At 36.3% G+C, this 13,219-nt stretch overlaps 2 protein-coding genes across 3 annotated transcripts; one reads left to right on the top strand and one right to left on the bottom strand.

Moving 5' to 3' along the window:
- The first annotated feature begins 3,237 nt into the window (after window positions 1-3,237).
- Window positions 3,238-5,899, top strand: LOC127901167 (cytochrome P450 86A8-like). The gene has a single exon (XM_052437738.1). It carries the CDS (start codon window positions 3,756-3,758, stop codon window positions 5,373-5,375), a length of 1,620 nt encoding a protein of 539 aa, XP_052293698.1. The 5' UTR covers window positions 3,238-3,755; the 3' UTR covers window positions 5,376-5,899.
- A 314-nt stretch (window positions 5,900-6,213) lies between these two features.
- On the bottom strand, window positions 6,214-12,214 carry LOC127901166 (ascorbate transporter, chloroplastic-like). 2 transcript variants are annotated; one of them, XM_052437736.1, is made up of 11 exons: window positions 11,731-12,213; window positions 10,316-10,929; window positions 9,906-10,013; window positions 9,492-9,647; window positions 8,977-9,192; window positions 8,556-8,765; window positions 7,692-7,829; window positions 7,200-7,301; window positions 6,994-7,059; window positions 6,799-6,883; window positions 6,214-6,680 (listed from the first exon to the last, which is right to left on the bottom strand). In XM_052437736.1, exons 1-11 carry the CDS (start codon window positions 11,783-11,785, stop codon window positions 6,583-6,585), a joined length of 1,848 nt encoding a protein of 615 aa, XP_052293696.1. In that variant the 5' UTR covers window positions 11,786-12,213; the 3' UTR covers window positions 6,214-6,582. The 2 variants fall into 2 exon arrangements, with proteins under 2 accessions (XP_052293696.1, XP_052293697.1); XM_052437737.1 differs by lacking the exon at window positions 9,906-10,013 and having other exon boundaries at window positions 11,731-12,214.
- Between the last annotated feature and the right edge of the window lie 1,005 nt (window positions 12,215-13,219).

Consider the following 13,219-nt stretch of genomic DNA (forward strand, 5'->3'; position numbering starts at 1 on the left):
GAGTAAGGAAATAGGGTCACGGCACGATTCTCATTTCGTAATCATTCAATATGGGAATTGAGGGATCAGGAAACAAAGGGGCCCATGACAGCTCATTGATCCACTTTTCAGAAATTGTAATGGTCAAAATGAAAATGGTACGAGTGATGAGCTCTAGGGCATTTGTTCGAATCCCCGGGAATGTACTCTTCGTATATAGCTCATCTCTCAGTTAAGAATTGGATTGGAGTAGATATTTCGTTTTTTTTTTTTAATTATTAATGAGAACAAATTGTGAGTAGAGTAGATATTTTTCTAACATTTTTAGTATATAATTTTGACTTATATTATAATAGGCTTGATCTAGGATAGTCTCAGTAAATTTATAATATGAATATTTTTAAACTTCCGATTGCAACTTATGCGTTAAAAAAAAAAATGGTGCGGTCAATTTTCCAGAAATGTGAGCTTTAGGGATCATTTTATCTTTTTAAAAAAATTTTAATTAAAAAAAACTCCATCGACTCGTGAAAATGATTTAAAACTGACAATTTAATTGTCAACCAATCTCAACATTTGTAAATTCCAGTAAGGAAATTTTATAACCTTACATTACATATTACATATTAAAGAAAGGGTGTTGTTAAGTTATATTATAATGTAACTTACATTAACTCAAAAGGTGTAATTAATGACTTAAAAATAATTTAATTGATTCTAATTTTAGATCACTAATTATATTTTAATAATTGATGTAAGTTACATCATAATGTAACTTAACAAGTTCCCAAAAAAAATTAACAAACCAACCAGCAAATTTTCACCGCATTCCACAGCTCCTCTTTTAACTAAACCGTACGCAGCCTAAGTAGTATTGTATATCTTAATTCTTAAAGCTGCAGTGTTATGATTATCCTTAAAACAAACAAATACCAATTAGAGCACAAAGAATCAATTTAATTTGATGGTGACACAATTCAAATATGTCATTACCTGATTGTTTTTGTCAAATTGTTTCTCATACGCCACAAGAGTCCGACCCATTCTCGTCTTGATTTCGAAGTCCTAACTGCCCAAACTATATTTATCAGTCCACCTAAATCAGCCAACTCGGAACCATTTGCCTTAAATTGTTTCCTTATATTATAAAATCCAAGCCATTCATTTATTGGAAAAGGAGCTTTGATTTGAGAATAAAAAAATAGACAACACAAACTTGATTGCAAAATTTTGTTGATGGAGTAAAAAAAAAAAAAAAAACCTATTCCTAAAAGGGTTACTGATTTATTGTATGATGCATTAATCCACAATGTTTTAAGGTAGTGATTGTGTGGTTCTGTTCTACAAGTGAATTAATTGGGGCAAGAGAATTTTTATCCTAATTATATTAGTAAGTTGTAATTGTAGTAGTAGTAGTAGTAATAATAATAATAATAATAGTAATGATCCATAAATTTTCATTAGAATTGCTTTGTAGTGTATGAGAAGAACCAAAGTTGGAATCTCTTGCTTTCATTATGCTGTTTTTGTCGCCACAGCTTTATAATGATAAAGACATCATCAATCCATTTTAACCCCCCTTTTCTGCTGAAATATTAGACTCAATTGGATGCTTGAATATCATAAGCCTAATTAAAGTGAGTGGTGAATGGTTTATGTGATAAGCTCGTATAAATTAAGAGATAACACTTAAGATATATATAAATGGTGAGATATCCTAAAATTCCACATAAACGCAAAGGGGGCAGCCAAAATGTTGACCCTAGAAATAATAATATAAATATAATGCGGGTGTTTAATGCGCTCACCAAACTAATCAGTCGGTCCCCCTCTTATATTTAAGTGATTGATCTCAATTCTCAACTTCTGTACGAAGGCTTGCAATGAGCACCAGCACATGACGATAAGAGTCAACAATTCTGATCTTGCTGATGTTACCAATTTACTCTTTTTAACTTTTTGATCGATTAAATTAATTAAATTTCAGACGACTTTAGCATGGAATGCGTGTCATATTTTGCATTATAATCAAAGGCTAAGATACGTATGAATGAAATGCTACCCTCAAATTTAATTGCCATGATACGAGTGAATCTATGACAAAAATTATTTGCTGAAGGAAACTAATTGGCGGAATATATGTTCACTTCCTTTGAAGATGCACAAGCAGAAACCTTGACATTGTGCGCAGTAGGTTGAAGTTTCAACAAATAAAATTACTGTTTATACTTCAGTCATAATCACGTGGACTTTCTATATCTATCATCGAATTGCATGAGATTAATAAGTATCAAAATTAAGTTAAAATAGCCTTGCATATGGTTAATTTTTTTACAAAGTTCCAATAGCTTTCGTGTGTTTGATGGAATGAGATAATTTTACACGTTATCCTGTAAACAAAGTTGTAAGCATATCATAGTTCATATTGTATAAGCAAGAGAAATTATTCAAGTCAAATTGTTAAAAGAATGACAAAATAAGAAGACAAAAGAACAAAAACATCAATTAAGTATCAAAATCTGGAGTGCTGATGACATAAACATTTGTCGTCAATTAATCGTTAGGCATCTGCATGCCTTCAGGTTTGTGCCAATGCACGTCTATATATATATATATATATGATATCTACATTTGACTTTTGTTCATGGCAGCAGGGGGCGCCTCGGGGCACATTTTTTCATATCGTAACAGGTATTAAAATACCCCAAGAGTCAACTCAACACCGCTCGATGATTCTGAAGAATTGTTTTTACAGGCTTTGCTTGCAGAAATTTTTTTATTATTTTGAAAAAAAAAAAGAGGGGGGGGGGGGGGGGGGCGATAGAAGCATTATCAAAAATATGTCACGGAGCGGAGAAGAGAGTTAATAAATTGTTGATGAGTTGCTCACCGAACCCTAACCAAAAGTCCCACATGACGAACCGCGTTTTCATTTAAGACACTTGGTATCAAAGACTCAAATTGAAGTATATATGATAACTTAGCAAAGTTAAAAATATGGTTCACCCATAATGAACCCCAAATTAAAAGCAGACTGTACATGTTGTATTATTGTATGAGCATATGAGTATGAAGATGAAGATCCCTTATTATTATTACTGTCTGTTATTCTTTTCGAGCAGGCCGTGTTATGTTAAATTGTTAATCATCATATTATCTTCTTTTTTGAGTCTGCTCTGCGTGTCTTACTTCCTCAACTAAACTCATTTAATTCCCCACCTTCATTCAATGCTATCTGTTGCAGTGGTAAGGTAAAGTCTCTCTCTTAATTTCTTAATTTCCTGCAAAGAGAGAGAGAGAGAGAGAGGGAGTAGCTCATTTTAATTTTATACATATATTGAGGTACTTCTTTGACAGAAAATTTCTATGGGAGAAGTGGAAAAAGTATGGCTGTTTTTACCATAAAAAAAAGTCTCAACGAACTCCTCCCAGGGCATTTATGATTTGCTCGCTATTACAATTCAAGACAACAGTCTGGCCTCCCTGGCCTTCATTATTATTGCTTCTCTTTCATTTTTCACCTATAAATTCACCCTTCTCTTCTGATCTGTACTATCTATCACTCCCTCATTTTCCTTTCTTCTCGCTCTTTTTACAATCTCCGATATTCTTTCTTTTTTCGTAAAATTAAGTTCTTTTCACTATCTGGGTTAATTATTTCCCTTTAGCTCAGTTTTTATTTTGTTTTATTTAACTTTCTTTTTCAAGCTTCTTGCCTTGGTTTTTATTGTTTCTTGATTCCCATAAAAAGTGTCATACATACTTCTGTCTGTATAATGGATGCTGCCACAGCTTTTCTTCTTTTCACGGCTGTCACGGCCTATCTACTCTGGTTCACGTTCATCTCACGGTCTCTCAAGGGTCCACGCGTGTGGCCTCTATTGGGCAGTCTTCCGGGTTTGATTGAGAATTGTGACCGCTTGCATGACTGGATCTCCGACAATCTCCGCGCGTGTGGTGGCACGTACCAGACCTGTATCTGTGCAATCCCCTTCCTCACCAAGAAGCAGGGTCTCGTGACTGTCACGTGCGACCCGAAGAACATCGAGCACATATTGAAGCACCGCTTCGACAATTACCCCAAGGGTCCCACCTGGCAGGCCGTGTTCCATGATCTGCTTGGTGAAGGCATCTTCAACTCCGATGGCGACACGTGGCTGTTCCAAAGGAAGACTGCCGCACTGGAATTCACCACCAGGACCCTGCGCCAAGCCATGGCTCGCTGGGTCAGCCGAGCCATCATGCTCAGGTTCTGTCCGATTCTTGACTCGGCTCAGCTCAAAGCCGATCCGGTGGATCTACAAGACCTGTTGCTTCGGCTCACCTTCGACAACATTTGTGGCTTGGCTTTCGGAAAAGATCCTCAAACTTGCGCGCCGGGTCTTCCGGAAAACGGCTTTGCGTCGGCTTTTGATAGAGCCACTGAAGCCTCGCTTCAGCGTTTTATTTTGCCCGAAATTCTGTGGAAGGCCAAGAAATGGCTCCGGCTCGGAATGGAAGTCAGCTTGAGCCGAAGCCTGGGCCACATCGACGAGTATTTATCAGACGTGATCAACGCACGTAAGCTCGAGTTGACGAGTCAGCAAAAAGACGGGAACCCACACGACGACTTGCTATCAAGATTCATGAAGAAAAAAGAATCCTACACAGACGCTTTCCTCAAACACGTCGCACTCAACTTCATCCTAGCCGGACGCGACACGTCATCAGCGGCGCTGAGCTGGTTCTTTTGGTTAGTCATTCAAAACCCACATGTAGAAGACAAAATCTTACGTGAATTGTGTTCTGTGTTAATCGAGACGCGTGGTGATGACACGTCGACGTGGGTTGATGAGCCGTTAGGGTTTGAAGAATTAGACCGTTTGATATACCTAAAAGCAGCATTATCAGAAACCCTGAGGCTATACCCTTCAGTGCCGGAGGACTCAAAGCACGTGATAGTGGACGACGTGTTACCGGACGGCACGTTTGTTCCGGCGGGCTCATCGGTCACATATTCCATATATGCAACTGGGAGAATGAGATCAACGTGGGGTGATGATTGCTTAGAGTTTCGTCCGGAGAGATGGCTGTCGTCTGATGGGACGAAATTTGAAATGCACGATTCGTTCAAATTTGTTGCTTTCAATGCAGGGCCAAGAATATGCTTAGGCAAGGATTTGGCGTACTTGCAAATGAAGTCGGTGGCGGCGGCGGTGCTGTTGCGGCATGGGCTGACGGTGGTGCCAGGCCATAAGGTAGAGCAAAAGATGTCACTAACGTTGTTTATGAAAAATGGGCTTAAAGTTAATGTGCATACAAGAGAATTAGAGGGTATCGTACAAAGTATTAAGAAGAGAAAGAAGAATAATTGCATGCATTTAAGTGGGGGTGGTGATGGTGGGGCTGAAAATTGAAACGGGTAGGTCGTAGCTCGGGCCTCGGTGGGGTTGTTTATTAATTAAGGCGTCGTTAAAGTGTTGGCGGGTTTCATGGAAACATGGATGTAGTATATTTAAGGAGTGGTGGTGTTGCTTTATTATATTTATATAATGCTAATGCTAGCTCGCTGAAGAAAGAAAGGCGCAATTCATGTGGCTTCTATTGAATGCATGCATGCGGGGCCATTTATATTTCTGGTGTTTTATATATTCTTCTCACGGTTTTTGAGAGTAAAGGGGGAAGATATACACACGCGACACGACTACGCTTATTGTATACAGCATACTGTCACGATAAAGATATGCAGCCGCTTCATCTTTTCTCAAGAGAGAGAGGGCGACACAGTTTCAAATCTTGTCTTGGTTTCTTTGAAGGAGGTTCTTAAAATTCTTTCGTGTTTCTATTTCTTTGAATATCAAATGTTCTTATTAATTTTGTGATATTTATTTTATTATTATTTTTATGACATAAATGTTAAGTATAATTCTTACATTTGAAATGCAAGTCATCAAGATACACACACACACACACATTTCATTTCTTCAACATTTTTAATTATTTTTTCCGATTAGGCACCGGTACAAGAGCTAATGTTGTCGATGTCAATTTTCTGTAATTTTGAATTATGCGGGCTATCAACCTTTAAGAAAAAGCCTCGTGCGATCAGACCTTTCATGGCCACACTGGAGCCCAAAGAAGTCCAAGACCGAAAGCAAGAGTTACAAACTTGCTGATCAGTCGAGAATATCTAACAAACATAGCCATTTCGTTGGAATAAATTATCATCTTTTACGGATTTGATGCTCATGCATGTACGATTAAAGCAGCAGAATATAATGGTTAATTAAAGAACATATGAGGTTTCCTTTGAAGCATTACATGAGCTCAGGCGAAGGTTTAATGGGTGCAAATTTCCCATCTCGTTCCCTGGGATTGGAAAAATGTATATAGGAAAGAAAAACCTCTAAAAGGGCATTTCAGAAACGCAAAAGTTGTAAAAGGGCCTCGCTAATCGGCGAATATCTTCCCTAGTAGCATCTTAATTTAACCTTGCTTAGCAGGGTTTCATGCCCCAGCATGGATGGCATTGTTATCGCCTTTTGATTTTCCTTCAATTTCTTGATGACTTGGTCTCTTCTTCTTTACTCATTACAGCATCTTCCTCCCATTCTTGCACTTCGTCTACTCAAGAACTCTCTCTCCCGTTGCAAATAAGTTCCAGACTAAGGTGCCAATGATGTATAAGACAACAGCTACCTTGAATACATCATCCCAAGAACCTGCAGAGAAAGAGTTTTCAGAAATGAATGATAGACTTGAAACTAAAAGACAAAAAAAAAAAAAAAAAATATACAAGCAAAGCAATTGCCTCTAGAGAATGAAGTTGGTGAGTTTTACCTCGTTGGAGTATGTAACCGGTTGCAGCTGTACCGAAAACACCAGCAAGCACTCCTGCTGTGTTTGATAGTCCTAAGAGAACTCCCTGTCATTAATATTCACAAGTGTATTAGAGAAAAAAACATGCTTCAGAGGTTATAATTAAACAAGAAGATCTTACAGTTCTTGAACTAAGAAAAGATAGCCATAACTCACAGCATAGCGCGGCCCAATATCTTGATGATTGGAATAAAGACCAGATTGTGAGAATGCATCAGATCCCTGTCCATAATTATTGTGACTATATAAGTGGTCATCTTACAGGACACATTCCAACAGAATTACGAGGTTAAATAAAACATATTAATTGAGGGGTCATATAAATTGAGCTCAGATGAAACTGACATCAAACAAAATCAAACCTGACTGCATGCCATGCATAGCACTGCCATTGCAGGAGTCCTGACATGGCTCAGCTGTGTGAGAAAGAAGGCTGGTCCCAAAAACCCAATGGATTGCATGATCTGCATATTTAAAGAGGATTCGAAGACAATTAATCCCAATTGGTAGAGTGCCAATTATAGTTCTAGTCCCATAAAATTCATTTGACCTTTGGAAGATGAGGAAACAAGAAGGCCATCCAGAGCTTTCATACATTGCATGTGTAAACATGCACAAATACAGAATTTTACATGTATTCTTGCTGTTGTTCATTTGGCTAAGGTTATCAAAAGGAGAACCTTTTTTCCCCCAAATTGATATAGACCACAACATGGTCCTTGGAACTAGCATTGTGGCAATATCATTACGGTATGACCAATATAAGTTGGAATGATAGGTGATGATATCAATATTCAGTAACAAATATTCCTGCAAAATTACAATTAAGGACCAGCAACAGTATTAATGCTTGCCTTACGAACTGCTGTTATGGAAAGTCCTTTGCTAACAAGTGTATCTGCAATCCAGCCTCCCATATTTGCAAAAACAGCCATGGTCAACCAAGGCAAGACACAGAAGAGCCCAGATTCAGTGAGGTTGAACTTCAAGACCTGAGAGAACAAAAAAAGTCTTATTGGCTTGGGTATAAAATGATAACTATGCATATCTTCACCTCAATCATTGACCAAAATACTCAGAAAACCTTGTACAGATAGAAAACAAGACAGCAATATGTGTGAACAAACCAGATTAATTTATAGTTTATCAGGTCTTTGAACTGCAAAATTGAGCATAATGAATGGGGTACTAATGTAATTGGACTAAAAAATGGGGGGAAAATCGAAACTGAATTTTAATGTTTTGCAGCATGCATCAACAAGATTATAATGAGGCCGATCAGAGTTCATGGGATTTCTAGTGTCAGGCAAAATTTAAGAAAAACTAAGATTAAGAAAAAAAAGCACTGCATTATTGTCTCCTAATTACCTTCAACCAAGAACTTTTAGTTTAAGAAATTTTAATGCAAGAAAAAGGCTTATGGGAAACAGAAGTTTTGTACCTAGTTTTCCAACAACCACATCATCCATTGAAGAATTTGGAGTCTAAAATATGATCTCGATATGCATCATAATCAGCAAGGCAATGAGAGTAACATAAGACTTATACAAGTTAAACTTCGAAAATAAAATGCACATAACAGCTGATAGCAAAAGTTATTGAATTTGTGGCAAGTGAAAAGCTTTTCTTTTTCTTCACTATAAGGGCTCATGTTCAGATCAAGCATTCAGATTTTTCACAACCATCAGCAAATATCATTTAACTCCTAATGGATATACCTGATTATAGTATGTAGGCATCCATGTCAACAGAATAAAAGTTCCCCAATTGTGACAGAAGTGAGAAATTATGAGAGCCCAAACAGGGGCTTTCGATAGTATTAATTTCCAGGGAATGACTGAAACTGCTTCCTTTGAAATGCTGCCACCCAATATGTGTCTTTTTTCTTCAGCTCTAAGCTCTGGGTCTTCTTTTGGAGAGCTGTATGCCTGCGGAGAAAAATGAAATAAGGCAAATAGTAGATTAAGACGTGATGTCTTTTTTAGCCAAATGCTTTTAAAACTAAGGGCAGCACAAATTCTGGTGTTCTATCACAAACAGATTCTTTCACACACACAACCTACAAAAAAAGAAAGACTGTTTTAGGTATGCACATTAGACTTGTCCACGGATAAATAATTAAAAGAATCAGCAACTTACTTTTTTCAGCCACAAAGCAAACCAAATGCTTCCGAGTGAGCCAAATGAGTAGAAGACAGATGGCCACCCAAATTTTTGGATTAGAATAGGAGACACAGCCAACCCAGTAACAGAACCCAGATACATTCCACTGTACACAAAGGCAAGTGATCTGCTTCTCTCGGACACAGGAATCCACTTAGAGAGCATGTTATTCATAGCAGGCATGGCAACACCCTGTAAAAGGAATGGAATCACCTTTCTATGTGAGAATCGCTCAATCTGCTTATCAAACAGATAAATTTTAAAATTTTTATGTTGTTATCAAACGGTTAGCATTTTTCATATTATTATTTCTGTTCTTCTGGCTGGACATCTGTATCTGTCCTTTCTACCATCTATCACTGCAAAGGTAGTTAGACGTTAAATGACCAGAAGAAAGGATCTTCAAGAAGAAAACATTTCAGAACTAATTAGCTACCTATGTACTTGTCTAAGGGATAACAAAAACAAAAAGAGGAATGAGATAAGCCAACCTCTCCAATCCCCATAAATGCACGCATGATAAGCAAAAATGGGAGCCCAATTCTTGCAGCAACAGGAGTCAAAACAGTAGCCACTGACCACCAGATAACGCCAAAACCCAATACTGGCTTTCCACCAAATTTATCTGCCCATATGCCACCAACAATCTATGCCAGAAAATTTGAGAAGTACAATTAGATTGAAAGATTGCAGAGGGAAAAAAATTCTCACATCACATTATAGGTTACTACCAAACAAAAGAATTACAAGGCATAGTCGTTTAGACAAAAACAAATCCTTGAAACAATGAGTTTCAATTATGGTAGGTCAACAACTGTATTGTTGTGCACTTGTATAGTGATTTACAATATTTAATAAGATCTCTTTCATTGTCTCTAAAATACTTGGAGTTCTCTGAAGCAGACCTGAGTGAGTAGATAGCCCCAGAAAAAAGAGGACTGGATCAAACCCACTGTTGTGCTGTTCCAGTTGAACTCCTTTGACATAGGAAGTATAGCTATGCTCATGTTCACCTACAGCAAACATTTATTTAGTCAACATAAAGGAAGAAAAACATATGCAATACAAGGTAGAGTTAAGAAGGACTAGCATGTCAAGACCAAGTACACAATCGCGTTGATTTGCTCAATCTAGAATGAATGCACTTGCAAGTATGCAAGCTATTCACACCGAACTTTAGAAAGGCAATAGTGTAGCTGCTAGGAAGAATTTACCGTGGCAGGATGCAGAATGTTATTAAATCAGGAAAAATGTAAACACAAAAACAAAGAATTAAGAAGGGTGCAAAAAAAAAAAAAAAAAAAGAAATACTCACACGGTCCATGTTGCACAACAGAAATGCTGAAAAACAGAGAAGTACAACGACCCAACGTTTTGGGAATTGTTCCCACCAAGGAGATGTTTCCTGCAAATCTCCATCTGGCAGAACAGCCTCACTTGGAATTTCCGTTGATTGTAGTGAGTCCACCTTTGCTTCTGTTATGTCATACTCATCAGACTTATAGAAAGCACAAATTCTGTCCTCTTTAACATCAAGAGACTGCGGTGATTTCCCTTTCCTTGTACCAATCCTATCCTCTGCTTTTGGTTGAAACCAACCTCCAAGTGAATGTCTTGAAGAAAAATAGCATTCACATTTGTTATTAGTTCTTTTCCAAGGATAAATTCTGTTAAACTTTTCATTACATTGTAGGAACAAAGGATGTTCCTTTCCAGTGTGACAATTTGCTATATGTTTCAACGCCTTTTCATCTGAATTGCCCCAAACATGAAGCATAGAGCAGTTCGCATGTTCAGATATCAGACCATTTGCCATTGGACTGCGTAACCTTTGGTTCCACATGTTTCCTTGTGTATTCCGCAAAACAGATATGCCTGATCTTTCTCCCTTCCATTGGAAAATAACTGGCTCCTTTTCATATAATTTGCCTGAAAATATCAGGAATTTACTTAAAGATGTTCAACCAAAAACCACCAAATGGAGTTGCAAAAACTGTTTAGTTGCCAGCCCATAGTGAATTTGCCTTTTTATATATGAGTCAGACTATGAAACAATATAATGGAAAAAAAAATTAAAAACAAAAAGCAAGATTCAGTTAATTGAAAGATAACTTATGCTTTCTAAATTAATTTATCCCTAAAGGTAAAGGAGCAATTTTTTTATTGAAAGTTGTGGTGCCACATCTCAAGAAGTCTACATATTGAAATTGGACACGTTACAAAAACAAAGTAATGGACCTACACCGACCAGGCGGAATTTCCAAAGCAGCTAATAATAAAAGAATAAAAAGAGCACACGTTGCGTTAAGTCAGTCCCAGTTTAGTAAAAATTAAAAGGGAAAAAAAGAAAAATCCAAACCAGGTAACCTGAAATCCGAAAGCATGTAAATGAAGATTAGGAAAGAAAAGAAGTCCAGTTGCAATATTATTAAACTATTAATCCAGTCAATTAATTAAATAAAGAAATAACTGAAAAGAAAGAGAGAGCCCCCAGTCAACTGATAGCCATATTATGCACATATGTAAAACAAACATGAAAAAGTAAAATAAGATTCAGCTCCCAGAAAGAGCAAGCGAATCCATTGGAAAATTCGAAATCTGAGCATGCATAGAATTTATCGACAGAAGAAAAGAATGTAGATAAAGGAAATTAATTGAAAAAAAATACAGTGAAAACAAAAAAAAAATTGGAAAAGTGGAATTTTGATGTAAATGTAGAGAAGCTAATACCTGAACCGACAAAAGAACCGAAATTCCGGCAAGAAATCAAACTGCCGATGGCCATTGCTTTGTTGTAAAGTTAGAAAGAGACAGAAGCTCAGAGAGAAGTTATAGCATTTTGATATTTATAATTCAAAAACAAACAGTTTTGTTTGTCTGAAGCTAACTCTGGTCTGGTTACTCAGTTGAGAGAGGATAAACCAGAACCTGGTTTTTTTTTTTTTTTTTTGAAAGGAACCAGAACCTGGTTATTTTCACAAAAGCGGGAATTATATCTGTATTTCACAGAGCGTTACATAAAACATAGGGGGGCGGAGAGGCTGACACGTGGCGTATCATCCTCGCGAAGAAGAAAATGGACTAATTTATTGAAATACCCCTCCCTGCAAGGGACAAATTACGTTGTCGTCGCCATGGCGAAAAAGGTGAAAATTTGTAAGGGAAAGGGTACTTTCGACAAATAAAGTCGAGGCAAATCCGAACCGTACTTACCGCTGGAGTTTTCTCCATCGCAAAAGTGTCCGTTTTGGTTTTATTTCATGCGTGGAATATTCCAATTCGCGACCAGCCGGAGTCGGTCTTAGGCCCATTTTAGTAATTGGCATGGAGGAAAATATATATATATATATATATTATGGAATAAGAGTTTATAGTATGTAGTAAGTGTAATTTTTTAATAAAAATAAAATAATATTAAAAAATTTTATTATACAAATATTAAATCAATTCAACTTAATTTTAAAATTACAGTAATTAATATTTATCAAATATTTTAATATTGCAATTTGAAAATTAAAGTTGCCCATCCTCAATATTAAATAGAATCTTAATATAAAATTTCATGTAATAACTTTAAATGAAGGAATTTTTATTTTATTTATGTTTTTCTAATAGATCTTCGAAAACAAATAATATATAAATTCAATACATATAAACTTCAAAGAGTGTTGCCACCCCTTTCAACAAACTCCACAAAATGTTGTGGTGTGTCTCATGCACAAAAAAAATATTCGGCTTGCCTACAATCTGTGAGCTTCGAACTATAATATCGTTATAAAAATTTAAAGCTCTATTTAGTATCAAGGTACAGCTACTTTGAGAAAAAGAAAATTGTAAATATAAAATAAAAATTAATAATATGTAGCAGATATAATTTTTAATAATAATTTTAACAAAATTAATAAAGATGCAATAAATTTTTCATCATACAAATATAAAGTCAAATCAATTTAACTTTTAAATTATAGTAGGTTATGTTTATTAAATATTTTAGTGATAAAACTTTTAAGTTACAGCTATCAAATCTCGATTCCAATGGAGCTAATTTTCTTTGTATTTTACTTGAAACTTAATAAAAATTCTTGGCCAAATTCGAACACATGATAATAGTGAACATCCTACCTAACATCACATGTATAAAACTGCGGTTAAGCCTGCAAAGTCTATTGAAAAGTTTGGGATGTATAGAGTTGCTATCATCAACATTTTTTGTGTTGCG

This window comes from Citrus sinensis, chromosome 3 (genome assembly GCF_022201045.2).
Source record: "Citrus sinensis cultivar Valencia sweet orange chromosome 3, DVS_A1.0, whole genome shotgun sequence".
NCBI lineage: Eukaryota > Viridiplantae > Streptophyta > Magnoliopsida > Sapindales > Rutaceae > Citrus > Citrus sinensis.

What these genes read in the sequence shown, in the direction of transcription:
- LOC127901166 (XM_052437736.1), bottom strand. Translation starts at nt 11,785, where the DNA reads ATGGCCATCGGCAGTTTGATTTCTTGCCGGAATTTCGGTTCTTTTGTC. An exon ending in TGTTGTGCAACATGGACCGT is followed by an intron (nt 10,014 to 10,315) that starts GTGAGTATTTCT and finishes TGTTTGCTGTAG; the next exon opens with GTGAACATGAGCATAGCTAT. An exon ending in CCATAACAGCAGTTCGTAAG is followed by an intron (nt 7,302 to 7,691) that starts GCAAGCATTAAT and finishes TTAAATATGCAG; the next exon opens with ATCATGCAATCCATTGGGTT.
- LOC127901167 (XM_052437738.1), top strand. Translation starts at nt 3,756, where the DNA reads ATGGATGCTGCCACAGCTTTTCTTCTTTTCACGGCTGTCACGGCCTAT.